Source organism: Myxocyprinus asiaticus, chromosome 13, assembly GCF_019703515.2.
Source record: "Myxocyprinus asiaticus isolate MX2 ecotype Aquarium Trade chromosome 13, UBuf_Myxa_2, whole genome shotgun sequence".
NCBI classification, from domain to species: Eukaryota; Metazoa; Chordata; class Actinopteri; order Cypriniformes; family Catostomidae; genus Myxocyprinus; species Myxocyprinus asiaticus.
This window is the reverse complement of record NC_059356.1, coordinates 27219090-27232922: the sequence shown is the minus strand read 5'-3', so window position 1 is coordinate 27232922 and position 13833 is coordinate 27219090. Positions and strand designations below refer to the sequence as shown.

The window sequence follows — 13833 nt, the reverse complement described above, 5'->3', positions numbered from 1 at the left end:
ATATGCAAATTGTTTCTTTGTGTTGATCACCCACTGTCGGCCATTCAAGTTGTTGAGTGTCTTACTTTTCCACCAATGCAACATGAATTAGACTTAGTCAGACTAACTGATTAGGTTTATGCAAGTTTAGGCTATGTTTATGCAACCGGCCCAAGAGATTGTTAGTATTTCAAATTGTTTTCTTGCTAAGAGATTGTTCTTGCCACAAACTGTACAGTTCTCACATTGAACATAATAGGAACCATTCTCAAAAACATGGCTATAAATATACACCAGGTGTTACCCTGCTGAAAAGACCACCAAAGGCGGTCACCAACAAATGCCGTATTTTATATGCTGGTCCCCAGCATGGGACGCTGGTCCCGGTGTTCCCAGGGCCAGAAGGCTTCTTAACTAGGTTAACAAGCAAGCTTTCCTTGGTCAACCAGCTTCAAGAGAAAGACAATGCTGGTTGACCAGCTTTACCAGCTAAGTTTTGCTGGTCCACCAGCTAGACCAGACCAGCATGGAAATTCATGCTTGTCTAAATCAGTCTTTTCAACAGGATACTCTGATGATTTTATGCATAGTATAGCTGGGCAGTAGTGTCTTGCTTTCTGACATGACAATGGTACTCAGGACTGCAGAAGGGTTGAAACATCCTTCCTAGACAGACGAATATGGATGCAAATATTCAATGACATGAGCTTCACCTTCAGAAGTGAAATGCGTGAATAAAAATAATTTTAACAATAACAAAAGCAGAGGCAGACTGAGTGGAAATATAAGAAATAGAATAAGAGAAAGTAAGTATGGAAGGTAATCCACAGAATTTCATTTTTACTCAGCAACAGAGAAGGCTTTGTTGCTGTCTGCCAATGAAATGCACATGAATGGGGGTAGACAGACCAGCCATTCAGGGTTATGAAAACAAACCACTCCAATGGATACCCTCCATAAAAAGACTGTGAATATTTAATGCACTGTCTAATAGAGGCAAAGAAAAAAATTGTGATACACTGAGATGTCCTGTGGTGTGGCGCTACATGAATGTCTGTTATTGTGCTGTGAGTGCAGAATAGGTAGTGCAGTTTAGCTGTGCAAATGATACAATTTATAACTGATAAAATAGTGCTGATACATTTTTATTTATTTTTTTTTTTTTTTGTGTGTATGCAGTAGTCTGTGAGAACTTGCTGATTTGAACACTGTACACCTTTTAGGACATTTTTTTTTTTGTTTTTTTTTTTTCATTTGCACATTGCCTTTGGGTTTTTCACTGGGACTATTAAAACTTAAAGCTGCTTTAAAACAATGTTTTATGAAAAGTCCTAGACCAATAAAACTGATTTGACTTTACTATCATTTAAGGGAAAATTACTCACCCTCTTGTCATCCCAGATGTGTATGCCTTTCTTTCTTCTGCAGAACACAAACAAAGATTTTTAGAAGAATATCTCAGCTCTGTAGGTCCATACAATGCAAGTGAATGGTGGCCAAAACTTTGAATCTTCAAAAATCACATAAAGGCAGAAAAAGGTCATCCATAAATCTACAGTGGTTAAATCCATATAATCTGAAGTACTATGCTAGGTGTGGGGTGAGAACAGATCAATATTTAAGTCCTTTTTTACTATAAATCTCCACCTTTGGCGAGCCCCGACCAGTAGGTGACAATATGCACGAAGAATGCAAATTGCCAAAGACAGAAGAAGACTGCAAAAGTGAAAGTAAAGATTTACGGAAAAAATGACTTAAATATTGATCTGTTTCTCACCCACACCTATCATATAGCTTCAGAAGATATGGGTTTAACCACTTGAGTCTTATGGATTACTGTTATGCTGATAGCACTTGCATTGTATGGACCTACAGAGCAGAAATATTCTTCTAAAAATCTTAATTTGTGTTCTGCAGAAGAAAGAAAGACATACACATCTGGGATGGCATGAGGGTGAGTAAATGATGAGAGAATTTTCATTTTTGGGTGAACTATCCCTTTAACAGCAAAACTGTCATTTTACATTCACTGTACGTATTGACCTAATCATGCTACATTTGAGGGGGAAAAAGAGAGTACATTTATACGCTATTTTAAACTCCATTTTACAAATTCAAACATACTCTTATAATGTATATTACATTGGGCAGGCTCAGTGTACCTGAGATTGTCTGTGGTTATCTGCTGTGTTGTCTGGGTGCTGGCCTTCAGGACTCCAGCTGCCTGCTTTCTGAGACATCTCCTGGGCTCGTGCCGTAACCCATGATTGGCTCTGTGGGATCCCTTGATCAACAGGCCTAACAACATATCCACATATAGTCAGATGAAAAGCCTTTAATATTCACTTAAGGCAGGAGTGTCCAAAATTTTTCGGTCGAGGGCCAAATGCAGAAAAAAATAAGGTGCCTCGGGCCGCATCGCTGTAATAATTAAAAAGATTGCCATTATGCATAATCTCTATATTGTATGCTTAATATTATGCAAGTTTTAATCATAATTTGTGCTCTATGGTATGCTTGTGTAGGCCCTACATGTAAATAAAGGAAAGGGTATTTCACTCACAAAGAACTCTTATAATGGAACAGTGATGCATCTTATCCAAAATATTATACTCATTTATTCACATTTTCATCTTTTTGACAATCATTCAGTGGCACTGCAAAGCACATATAGAGCTGCTATAAGTGTTGGGTGTGACCTATCACAATAATCAGAATAAGATTACATTTTATCACTTTATGAAGTGATGCAAGGAATTACTCTTTATATATCAAGGAACCATTCTTTATAGCTATCCAATTACTGTATAACTTCTTTTCTGTTGTAAATTGCATTACAAATACGATTTTAATTTGATCAAAATTATCGTGCCTGTGCAAGCAGAGCGCGCATCAGGCACAGATATGCAAGTTTTTTAAAAACTCTCTCCTACAGTATGTCCTCACTCAAATGGTGCCGAGATACCCATAAATAATGTTTCTTGTTTCAATGAATTATCAGAACAAACCAATTAATTACAGTATACTTCCCAGTGCTACAGATGACGTTCTGGAAGAGTATGCTCGGTTCGCATGTCTCTGTGCGCACTCAATAAACTGTGCCGCTCGCACAACACCAGCTCTACTCAGCTATATGATGTGAGTTATCGGGACATTTTAACAAGAACAAGTACATGAGTAAAGTATCTAACATGATGTCAATCCTTTAATAAATGCATCAATCTTTCTGCGGGGTGCTTCATCCTTGGAAATAAGGAGTATTTCAAACTCCTGTTGAACTCTGCCAGTGATAACACACTAGCGGAGACAATGCGCTGTGAATAGCGGCTGCACGTGATAGCGACATCCAGTTATGACACTCTGTCATTATTCACTTTGTATGATGTACAGACTTAAATGTAAGTAGCTTTCATTCTCAAATCAAATCGTTCTAAACTCATGTGAAAAGTGCACAAATCCAGCATGGCGACATGTCAATATCATCAAAGCTCATTGTTTCTAGTGTCATGACGTCAGGGCGTTTGGTCATGAGATGCGCAAGAAGAAGTGAGGTTTGATGTTACAGACCTGCTGCCATATTGAAATAGTCAATTGTGACATTCTTTAAAATATATCCTTTTGTGTTCCGCAGAAGAAAGAAAGTCAAATGGGTTTGGAACATCCTGAGGTTAAGTAAATGATGACAGAATTCAAATTTTGGATGAACAATTTCTTTAACATATTGACAGGCATAGAATAGCAATTGGAGAGAATGAAAAAGTCACTTACAGATGATTTGCAGAGTGCGGCTGTGGTTCAGGAAGGCCAGTGAGTCCCTGCCCGACATCTTGGCTTGGAGATGGTGGCTCCAGACGCTGAAACATTAATGGCGTTCGATTCTGTGTAAGATACAACATGGCCTACTGCTGGTATCAGGTAAGCTGATGGGAAAATGGGGTTGGGGAGACTATGGGATGTAGAGCATCCCATGTGTAAATGGGGAGAGGATCCAGCAGCAACAGGTCAGCCAGGAGGCATTCCAGGAGTATTGTGGGAAAATGGGTTTATCCTGCGTGCCGATGGTACCATGCTGAGAATTCATTTACTTTTGTTGTCCCAGTAAATGAAAAGTTTCTGTAACCAACTGGCTGCTAACAGCAATGATAAGTCTTGGTGTCATTCAGTAGGCAAGTTGCTTAAACTATTTTTAAGTGTTAACAACACTTAACATAAACAAAACTAACAATAAACATATTACGGCTGACTTTTTGTGTCCAGAGCTCATAAAACTGATGCACACTCATTTTAAAGTCCCCATGAAATGGTTTTACAAACACAATTTTCGTTCCTTTGTTAATGTTTTCCTATAGAAACAGGAAATTGGGGTAAACATATTTTATTGAGTGGAAATGTCCCTTTTTAAAACATCCTTCAGTTTATGTCACAACCTAACAAAACCACAGCTGACAGCTTGTAACAGTGACAAAAGTAATAAAGACACTTTACATTAATTGTGGAGGATTTCTCGCTGCCACCTTCACCTACGCTTGCAGACCTGCTAGAATCAGAGGGCGATGGTGAAGAAAATCAGCATGTGTTCTTTTTTGGAGAAAGGCCAAGAACCGAGGGTTACAATTTGCTTGCGATTTTGTATCTCTGAGCTACTGTCTGTTTACTATTTTAACATTAAAACAGGCAGTATTAATATCACATTCTAGAAACCATTTTATTTGACAAAAACATCCTCTATGTCCCTGCGGACAAGATGAGTCAAGAATATTTATGGACTATTTTTTCAGGAAGAGATGTTTATCTGCTAAAAGTTTATTTTGCCAACTTGTAGGAACTTACTAGCATACTGTATATGTGGCCTCAAAACTAACAGACATGTAAATAAAAGCCACAAAACTCCAATTTTGATTTCATGGGTCTTTAAAGAGGTACTTTTCTAAACAGTTTGTCTGCATCAGCATCTTGGACATTTGACCCATAAAGCAACTAACTGGTACCACCAGCCAAAAATGACACCCTGAGATTTGAAAATGGATGAAAAAATCTACATAAAAAAATAAAATAAAAAAATGTAAAATGTATGTAGTATGTAAAGGCAGGCTTAAGTAAAATCTCATGGCAAGAAGTATCAGTTGAATGAGAGCTGGTAAAGGACAGGGATCATCTGTGAACAACAGGCATAGACCAATATGTTTACTTCACCCTGCCAGCTTATGGATGAGTCAGGACATAATGCATATGTGGAAAAGCTTAACAAGTTCAATGGTATCTGCAATAACTTTTACATCCACTTGAAATATCATGGGTTAGATTCTATAAAACTGTTGAGTTTATATTCACCTTTCATGTGGATGTATAGTCGTAGATCACAAAGCATTACAGATATGAGGCCCATGTTGCATTACACTCTAATATTCAAACAACTTTAATATTCAAACATCATCTATGAAAACACATTAACGACCATATATATATATATATATATATATATATATATATATATATATATAGCTGTAAGCAGCAATTAATGGGGTTCAAGCGGTTTAAGGCCTTTAAGCACATGCGTAAAAAGGTATTATGTTTTATTTAGCAAGCATGAAACCACCTAGATCATAGATGGAATAGACCATTTACAGCCAATACAGGCAATTTACTAAGGAAATACATGGTTTTTAAAGCTTTTTAAAGCTCATAGTGCCACATGTGTTCTGATCTCCATAAAAGTCTGCATGCTTATTTAGAATCATATGTCGCATGTGTTCACCTTTGTTTAGGAATTATGGACTTATTTGTACACTTGACCACGGCCATTTTCTAAATGACACTGTTATAGCTACCCAAAAGGGTAAAGTTCAACATTTTTTTTTTTATATATAATTATTGACCTAGAGAGTCCAGACAATTGTACTGCATTGGTTTTATTGAGGTTGAGCGAAAAACCTAGGACTAGTTCACAAAAGTATGTTTTTTACATAATCGTGAATATTTAATGAATGATTTGATTGACAGCAGTGGTTCTTGAGGCAAAGTTGTTCAGTATGAGGAGATCTAACAAATGATATGAATTATAGCTGCGTCCCAATTCAGAGGCTGCATCCTTCAAGGTCGCATTCGAAGGCTGATTGCATCACTGCTGCGCGACAAAGGCTGTCCCAATTCGAAGGCTCCTTCAAATGCGTCCTCCAAATGCGTCCTTCATTTCCCGTGAAATGAAGGATACAACAGATGGATCCTTCGTGGCCTTTTCTACCCCAGAATTCATTGCACACCAGTGACGACAGGATTTTTTTTTAGATAAATTGCCGAATCACACTTTTAAACGTAAGTACTGGGTTTCAACGTACTCAAATATCTAATGATACAAATGTAAAAAAAAAATGCTGACTTATATCTTACTAAGATGCGATTATATATAGTTTATACTCTTTAATATATACAGAAATGGACCATGGTGAAAATATTTAGACAGTCTGTGAACCCTGTTTTGTTTTCATACAGTTTAATATAACTTTCAAAAAAGTCCAGTACAAACATTACAGTTACTCGGAAGCTGTCACAGTTGTTAGGCAACAAGAACAGTCCTCCGTAGGCAAGACTGTCCCAATTAACAAGTCTGACCTTCGTGGCCTTCGAAGGCGTGGCTTTTGAAGTCTGAGTCCTTTGAAGGATGCAGCCTTTGAATTGGGACACAGCCATTGTGTGTATATGTGAAACACCATGTGATTACAGAGGTGTAAATCTCATTAGCGCCATCCATTGGCCGATTTCTTTCAAATTTCTCACAGACCTCTAGGGCCAGGAGTCGAACAGGCCCACCAAGTTTTGTGCCGATTGGTCTCCAATAACCTTGTCTAATAGGTGCTTAAACTTCATTGGCCGATGGCGGCCATGTTTTTTGAGATACGCCAATGTCCTCATAGACAGTCATGGCACCTTGGACAAAGACACTGCATGCCGATTTTCAACTCAATCAGACTAACAGTTGCGTAGTTAGAGCTGTTTTCATGTTTTTTTTCCTGTTATAGCGCCACCAAGTTGCCAAACACTGCGTTTTTTCTACTGTGACCTCAGATTTAGCTCATACATATGTGTACCGAGTTTGGTGAAAATATCTCATTTCGTTCGGGCATTATAGCCATTTCAGTAAAAATGGCCTGCTCTTTACGAAAGTTTTGGCACCTCTTAGCAACCGTGAGTCAAAATTTCAATATTTTTTTTTTATTGATAATCAGACTCCATAGTATATTTCTGCACTGGTTTGGTTCCGATCTGGTGAAAAACCTAGGACTAGCTCACAAAAGTAGGTTTTTAACATTATCTGAAATATTTACCGAACGGTTTGACAGACACCAATGCTTCTTGAGGCAAAGTTGTTTAGAATGAGCAGTGCTATCAGATGATATATATTACTTGTGTTTTTTCACAACACTGCATTATATACAACCATTAACAACTACAAAAATCGTGATAGCACCACCTAGTGGCCGATTTTTTAAAAACTTTGCACAACCCTCTCAGACCAAGAGTCAAATAGCTCCACCAAGTTTTGTTCCCATCGGTCATTGTTAACCTTGTGTAATAGCTGCTGAAAATTGATTGGCCGATGGCGGCCATGTTTTTCAACCTACGTGAATGTCCATATAGACAATGATGGCAGCTGAGACAAAGACAATGTATGCAAATTTTGAAGTCAATAGGATTAAAGATTTCATAGTTACAGCCAATTTCATGTTTTTTGGTATTATAGCACCACCATGTGGCAAAACCGCGGCAACTTTTCTGGGCTACCAAAGATTGACCTCTTACATAAGCATGCTAAGTTTGGTGAAGATATCTCATATCAGATATCAAGAGTTATAGCCATTTACGTAAAATTGGCCACTACTACTTCTGATGTTTTAGCATACCGTAGCTAGCTCGAGTCGAAAGTGCAAACTTTTTTTGATATTAAGACTCCATAGAATCGTTTGGCACTGGTTTGGTCCCGATCGGACAAAAAACCTAGGACTAGTTCGCAAAAGTAGGTTTTATGAAAAATCCAAGATGGCGGAAAATTATTATAGGCGGAAATGAAATCAGAGATATACGTTTTGTTTGGAATGAGCCAAGGATTCCAATGGTATAAAGAACTTGAGTCTACGACAAACGGTCTAGGAGTTACGCTAAGCACTTGAACCCATAATACAAATTTTAACAATTACAATAGGGTTTCAGCACTAAGCGCTTGAACCCCTAATAATAATAAAAATCTTAACAATTACAATAGGGTTTCAGCGCTAAGCGCTTGAACCCCTAATACAAATCTTAACAATTACAATAGGGTTTCAGCGCTAAACGCTTGAACCCCAAATCAGCGCTAAGCGCTTGAACCCCTAATAAAAATCTTAACAATTACAATAGGGTTTCAGCGCTAAGCGCTTGAACCCCTAATAATAATAAAAATCGTAACAATTTCAATAGGGTTTCAGCGCTAAGCGCTTGAACCCCTAATAAAAATCTTAACAATTACAATAGGGTTTCAGCGCTAAGTGCTTGAACCCCTAATAATAATAATAATAATAAAAATCTTAACAATTACAATAGGGTTTCAGCACTAAGCACTTGAACCCCTAATAATAATAATAAAAATCTTAACAATTACAATAGAGTTTCAGCAAAAAGCGCTTGAACCCCTAATAATAATAATAAAAATCTTAACAATTACAATAGAGTTTCAGCACTAAGTGCTTGAACCCCTAAAAATCTTAACAATTACAATAGGGTTTCAGCGCTAAGCGCTTGAACCCCTAAAAACAAGGGGGCTCTGTCTGCAAACAGTTAGTGCTGTTAAAGACATAGTTCACCCAAAAATGAAAATTCTCTTATCATTTACTCACCCTCATGTCATCCCAGATGTGTGACTTTTTTTTTTCTGCAGAACACAAACAAAGCTTTTTAAAAGAATATCTCAGCTCTGTATGTCCATACAATGCAAGTGAAAGGTGACCAAAACTTTGAAGCTCCAAAAAGCACATAAGGCAGCATAAAAGTAATCTATATGACTCCAGTTGTTTAATCCATGTCTTCTAAAGCGATCCAGTTTTTTTCGGAGTGTCTATTTGCACCCCGGTGTAAATAGCATCTGCCACACAGGGCAGCTATTTGCACCCCAATAGTCTGGTGGAACCATACAAATATACGACAAACTAGACAACAGGTGTCGCTGCAGTGGCGTGTTGTGTAAAGACAGTGTGTGAATGTGTACTGTTGTTCTAGCGACCGTGGTTCAAATCTGCCTTTTGTCCCACTTTTTTCCCATCCGATTTCCTGTTTCCACTCTTAATATTTCCTTTAATACTACTTAAAATAATAGTTAAAAATTAATATACATGTTGATTTCATCACAGTGATTTGGTCACGGTGAATGTTGAGGAGTGCAGAGAAGGGTTTGTTCTGGAGGTGGGGTCTGTCAATCGCACTCATTCCCATAATTTTACTCCCGTGGCTCGACATCGCTTGTGTGTAGATTGCATCAATATATTACTAATACATAAATAACCAAAGTTATTTGTTCTAAGGTAAGGTTAAGGTTAGGTTTAGGGGTAGGGGTTAATGTAGTGTCTGTGGGACTCTAAATAAACACAATAAAAACACTGCAGTGATGCCCATACTCAGGGTTGGGGAGTAACGAAATACATGAAACGGGAATACGTATTTAAAATACAAAATATAAGTAACTGTATTCCACTACAGTTACAATTTAAATCATTGGTAATTAGAATACAGTTACATTCAAAAAGTAGTTTGATTATTGAAGAGATTACTTTGCATTTTATTCTCATTTGTTTCATTTAATATTTAGTGCTTTCAGACGGAAAACATTTATACATAAATAATGCGATTCAAATGCATTTGAACAGCGGTGAAGACCAAACTCTTTTTTTCACTATAAATCTTGACATCAGCAGTCTCCTTGGCGATCATAATTTCAAGCTCAGTTACACTTCGTATAATGCCATTTAGCACTCTGTGCATGCATCCAGCATTAGGAAGTGTAAATGAGCTTGAAATCATGATCGCGCATAGACTGCAATAGCAAGATGTACAGTGAAAAAAAAAACATAAAATATTTTCTCACCCAAAACCGATTAGATCGCTTCAGAAGATATGGATTAAACCATTGATTACTTTTATACTGCCTTTTTTGGAGCTTCAAAGTTTTGGTCATTGTTTACTTGCATTGTATGGACCTACAGAGCTGAAATATTCTTCAAATAACCTTGTTGTTCTGCAGAACTAAGAAAGTCATTGTGATGAGGAAGAGGGTGTGGTTGCCCAATCAGCGGGAGAGGGATAAAGGAGGAGCCATGGACACCAGAGAGACAGAGAGAGAGAGAGAGAGAGAGAGATGCACACGGCCGCTCTCTGTGTGTGTGTTTATGTTGTTGTGTTTTCAGTTTGATGTTGTGTTCTAATTAAATTCTTATTGAATGTGGATTTGGCTCCCGCATCCTCCTTTCCTGAACTGTTACACTGGTGCCGAAACCCGGGAAAGGAGGAAGAGCACGCTGTCCAGGAGAACTTGCTGTTTCCATCCGCCAGGAGGCGGAGGAGCCGCTGCCGTCCGCCAGGAAGCGGAAGAACTGTTGCCATCTGCCAGGGGAGCCGTAGAAGAGACTTTTCTTTTCTCTCTCTCCCCCTCTCTCTTTCTCTGTCTCTCCTGCTCTCTTTCCCTCTCCTCTCTCCCTCCCTTCTTCCTACCCAGGTTCCCAGGAGGCGGGGAAGTCCAGCTGGCGATGGAATGGCCGAAGGGGCAACTCCTTAGAGGATGCACGCCCGGTGCTGAGTTGCCCAATCAGCGGAAGAGGGATCAAGGAGTGTAACAGTTCGGGAAAGGAGGATGCGGGAACCGAATTAACAATCGACAAATCTTTAATTAGACAGAACATCAAACTGTAAACACAGCAACATAAACACACACAGAGCGGCCGCGTGCGTCTCTCTCTCTCTATCTGGCGTCCCCGGCTCTTTTATCCTTTTCCCGCTGATTGGGCAACTCAGTCCCGGGCGTGCATCCTCTCGGCCCGGCCACGCCCTCCTCCTCATCACAGTTGTACACATCTGGGATGGCATGAAGTTGAGTAAAGGATGAGAGAATTTTCATTTTTGGGTGAACTATCCCTTTAACAGTTGTTGAACTGCTGGGATTACTTTACTGTAGGACACACATTATTATGTTTGTCCCTTAGAAGAATGAATGGAAATAATTAAACCAGCCCATCAGACATATTGAAATATTAAGCAACCTACTGTGAGTGACTTTCAATAGAACCCACTTTATAAAATAAGGGATTAATTAAATCAATAGGTTTGTCATTAATTATGAATTTAGAGGTTTATCTGGTAGAAAGCACTCGTGCAATGCATTGTAAAAACCCTTTAAGTGGCAGCATCTTAAAAAACATTCCAGGTTTTTCTCTCTCCTTTAAAATTATACCACATAAAGGATATTATTTCAATGTTTAAAACTTTGGGTTATGGTTTTAAGCCCAGATCTCTTCAAGAGAAGAGTTGTGAGATTAGATGTCCACCCTAATGCACTGAAATAAAGCCCTATAGGTAGCACATCCAGCATTGTGGCAGGATTTAATTGATGTCATGCTGGGTTTGTGTGGTGTATTCCTTAAATTGTGATGTATTACAGAGAAAAAAGATTTGCAGAAATGAAGTGCACTGTATTTTATTTATCATTATTCATTTAGCAAAAGGAGTCGTCATAGATGAGTACTAACTGAAGAAACAAACTAAAATGACTTTAAATTCACAAATCAAATATTAATGGGCTTAGATGACATTTTACTTTATTCCTTGTTTCAAATGTCAACAAATACATTGTACAGTCAACTCAGTCCTGAAAGCCAGTGCAAGACGAGGGGAGTATTTAGGAAACTTGCTTGGTACCGCTAGTAGCATAGAAATTACGCGCTTCACCTTTAATTCCATTCGTCAGCGCCGTTTCCTCACTCCTGATCTCTTCATCTTGGATAAATGTTACATTTCATCAAGCAGAGATTGTGTAATTGTGGATATAGGACTATATGTTAAATGGTTCAGCTAAATAGCAATATTATAAGATGGTATCAATATCTGGCCACAGCTTGGCAATGCAAAAGAATCCAAATTATTATGGTGAAGGGTTAAGGGCAAAGTAATAGGAACCAGATGTATCTATAGGAAGACTAAAGTACAAAGAAGGTTATTGCTGGCAGAGGCTTCATAGTCCACAATGACAAATCTGACAGCTTATTCTCAGGTTCCACAGAAAACTGTGACAGCACATGTTATTTTTTGGAAATTATGCTCAGTCTGATGAGATATTTTAGTTGATGGGGAGATAGTCGAGTTTCTCAATAATGCCTCAGTATTAAACATAAATTATGTTCTTTAAACCATATATTTTGCCATAGGCATGCTAACTATATGCTGTGCATGTCAGCCTCAGAGTACAAATGTCTCTACACAGCAAACTCAGCAGTTTGACGTGTTTGTCACAGCTCATTGCGGACTGAGTGGAGAAGAGAGGGTGAGACAAAGTACATACCTGCTCATCGTGGACTGCTTGTGTCCTTTTGGCTTTACTTTGCCGATAGTACTCCATGATCATCATGGCAGCATAGATCTTTCCCACTGTCAGGTCTGTCGCTGCTGAGAAAAGGACAAGTTACCCTGCACGATTAGATAAGGTGAGATGGACCCTGAGCGAGGGGGATGGGAGTGAGGACGGACCATGCACACGACAAACGGATATGCACAAACTCTCATGCATACACCAAGAGTGTTAAATCGACACACAAAGAGCCAATGGTCTTTTCACAAGCAGACTGATAAAAAGTTAAAGGCTGGTCTTTTACATACTATATTATCAATGTTTTTTAGTACTGTATGGATTAATGGCCATTACCTCATCTATATAATTTGTTTAAATTTACCTTCAGATGCTCAGATGCATCATGCTTGCAATTTTCCTTCTATCTCATACAAATCAGAAAGCAAACTACAGCATAATATAGGCAAACAAGCCTAAGAATATAACCATTTAAACCTGTCTCTGCAGTTTTCTGAGGTGAGACTACTAAAGAGTAACTTCAGACTAGGTTTACATGCCATGCTTAGTGGTGTTTATAAGCCATGGTCACCACCTCTGTATAGGTTCTGCACAGAACAACGAAGATAGAATTAGCATCAAACAATACAGTTCTGAATTGTTACATGCTTAATGCAAACTCAACTTAAACATTCTGCATATTACTAGCTCATGGTTTTGCCAAAAACCTTTTTTGCCTTTATCATTATATCATGCTATTTTACCATGATACTTAGCATTTAACATGTTTTTGACATGTCTCACAAGCAAGCTAGCACATACATCTCATGGGTAGCATATTTTTGATGCAATAAAATATTTATTAAATAACACTGATTTATGTACATATTGTCAGGAATCTGATAAACCCCTGGAGTGAAAAGACATCTATAGAGTGTTGATCTATAGTAAAGCACCCCCTGATCTCAGGCACAGTGAGCTGGGAGTTTTTTTTTGTTTGTTTTTTTTGTATCAGTAATAAATTTGCTGTATAAGTGTTTCATTAAACTTAATTACATTCTAACTGTCATCATTTTCAGTCTTTCAAATCACTGTAGACATAGTTTTATTACACGGCGCTCTGGAATACTAGATTCTGATTGCTCTGATTTACTGCATCTCGGATGACTCTGTGATCTCTACAAGTAAGCTAATAAAATAATTTTAGCCCAAATCAATGTTTTATGTCCATTTATTTATTTATTTGGTAAGTAGCCTTGTAATAGGCTGAATAATGAGGA

At 38.1% G+C, this 13833-nt stretch overlaps 1 protein-coding gene across 1 annotated transcript in view; it reads right to left on the bottom strand.

The window, feature by feature from the left end:
• The window catches only part of cacna1aa (calcium channel, voltage-dependent, P/Q type, alpha 1A subunit, a), a 125831-nt gene that overhangs the window by 15658 nt on the left and 96340 nt on the right, over positions 1-13833 (bottom strand). Inside the window, exons 41-43 of the mRNA XM_051714551.1 lie at positions 12551-12651; positions 3748-3857; positions 2142-2277 (exon numbers count right to left, since the gene is read on the bottom strand). Coding sequence (XP_051570511.1) covers positions 2142-2277; positions 3748-3857; positions 12551-12651 — 347 coding nt within the window. The remainder of the gene's footprint in view (positions 1-2141; positions 2278-3747; positions 3858-12550; positions 12652-13833) is intronic.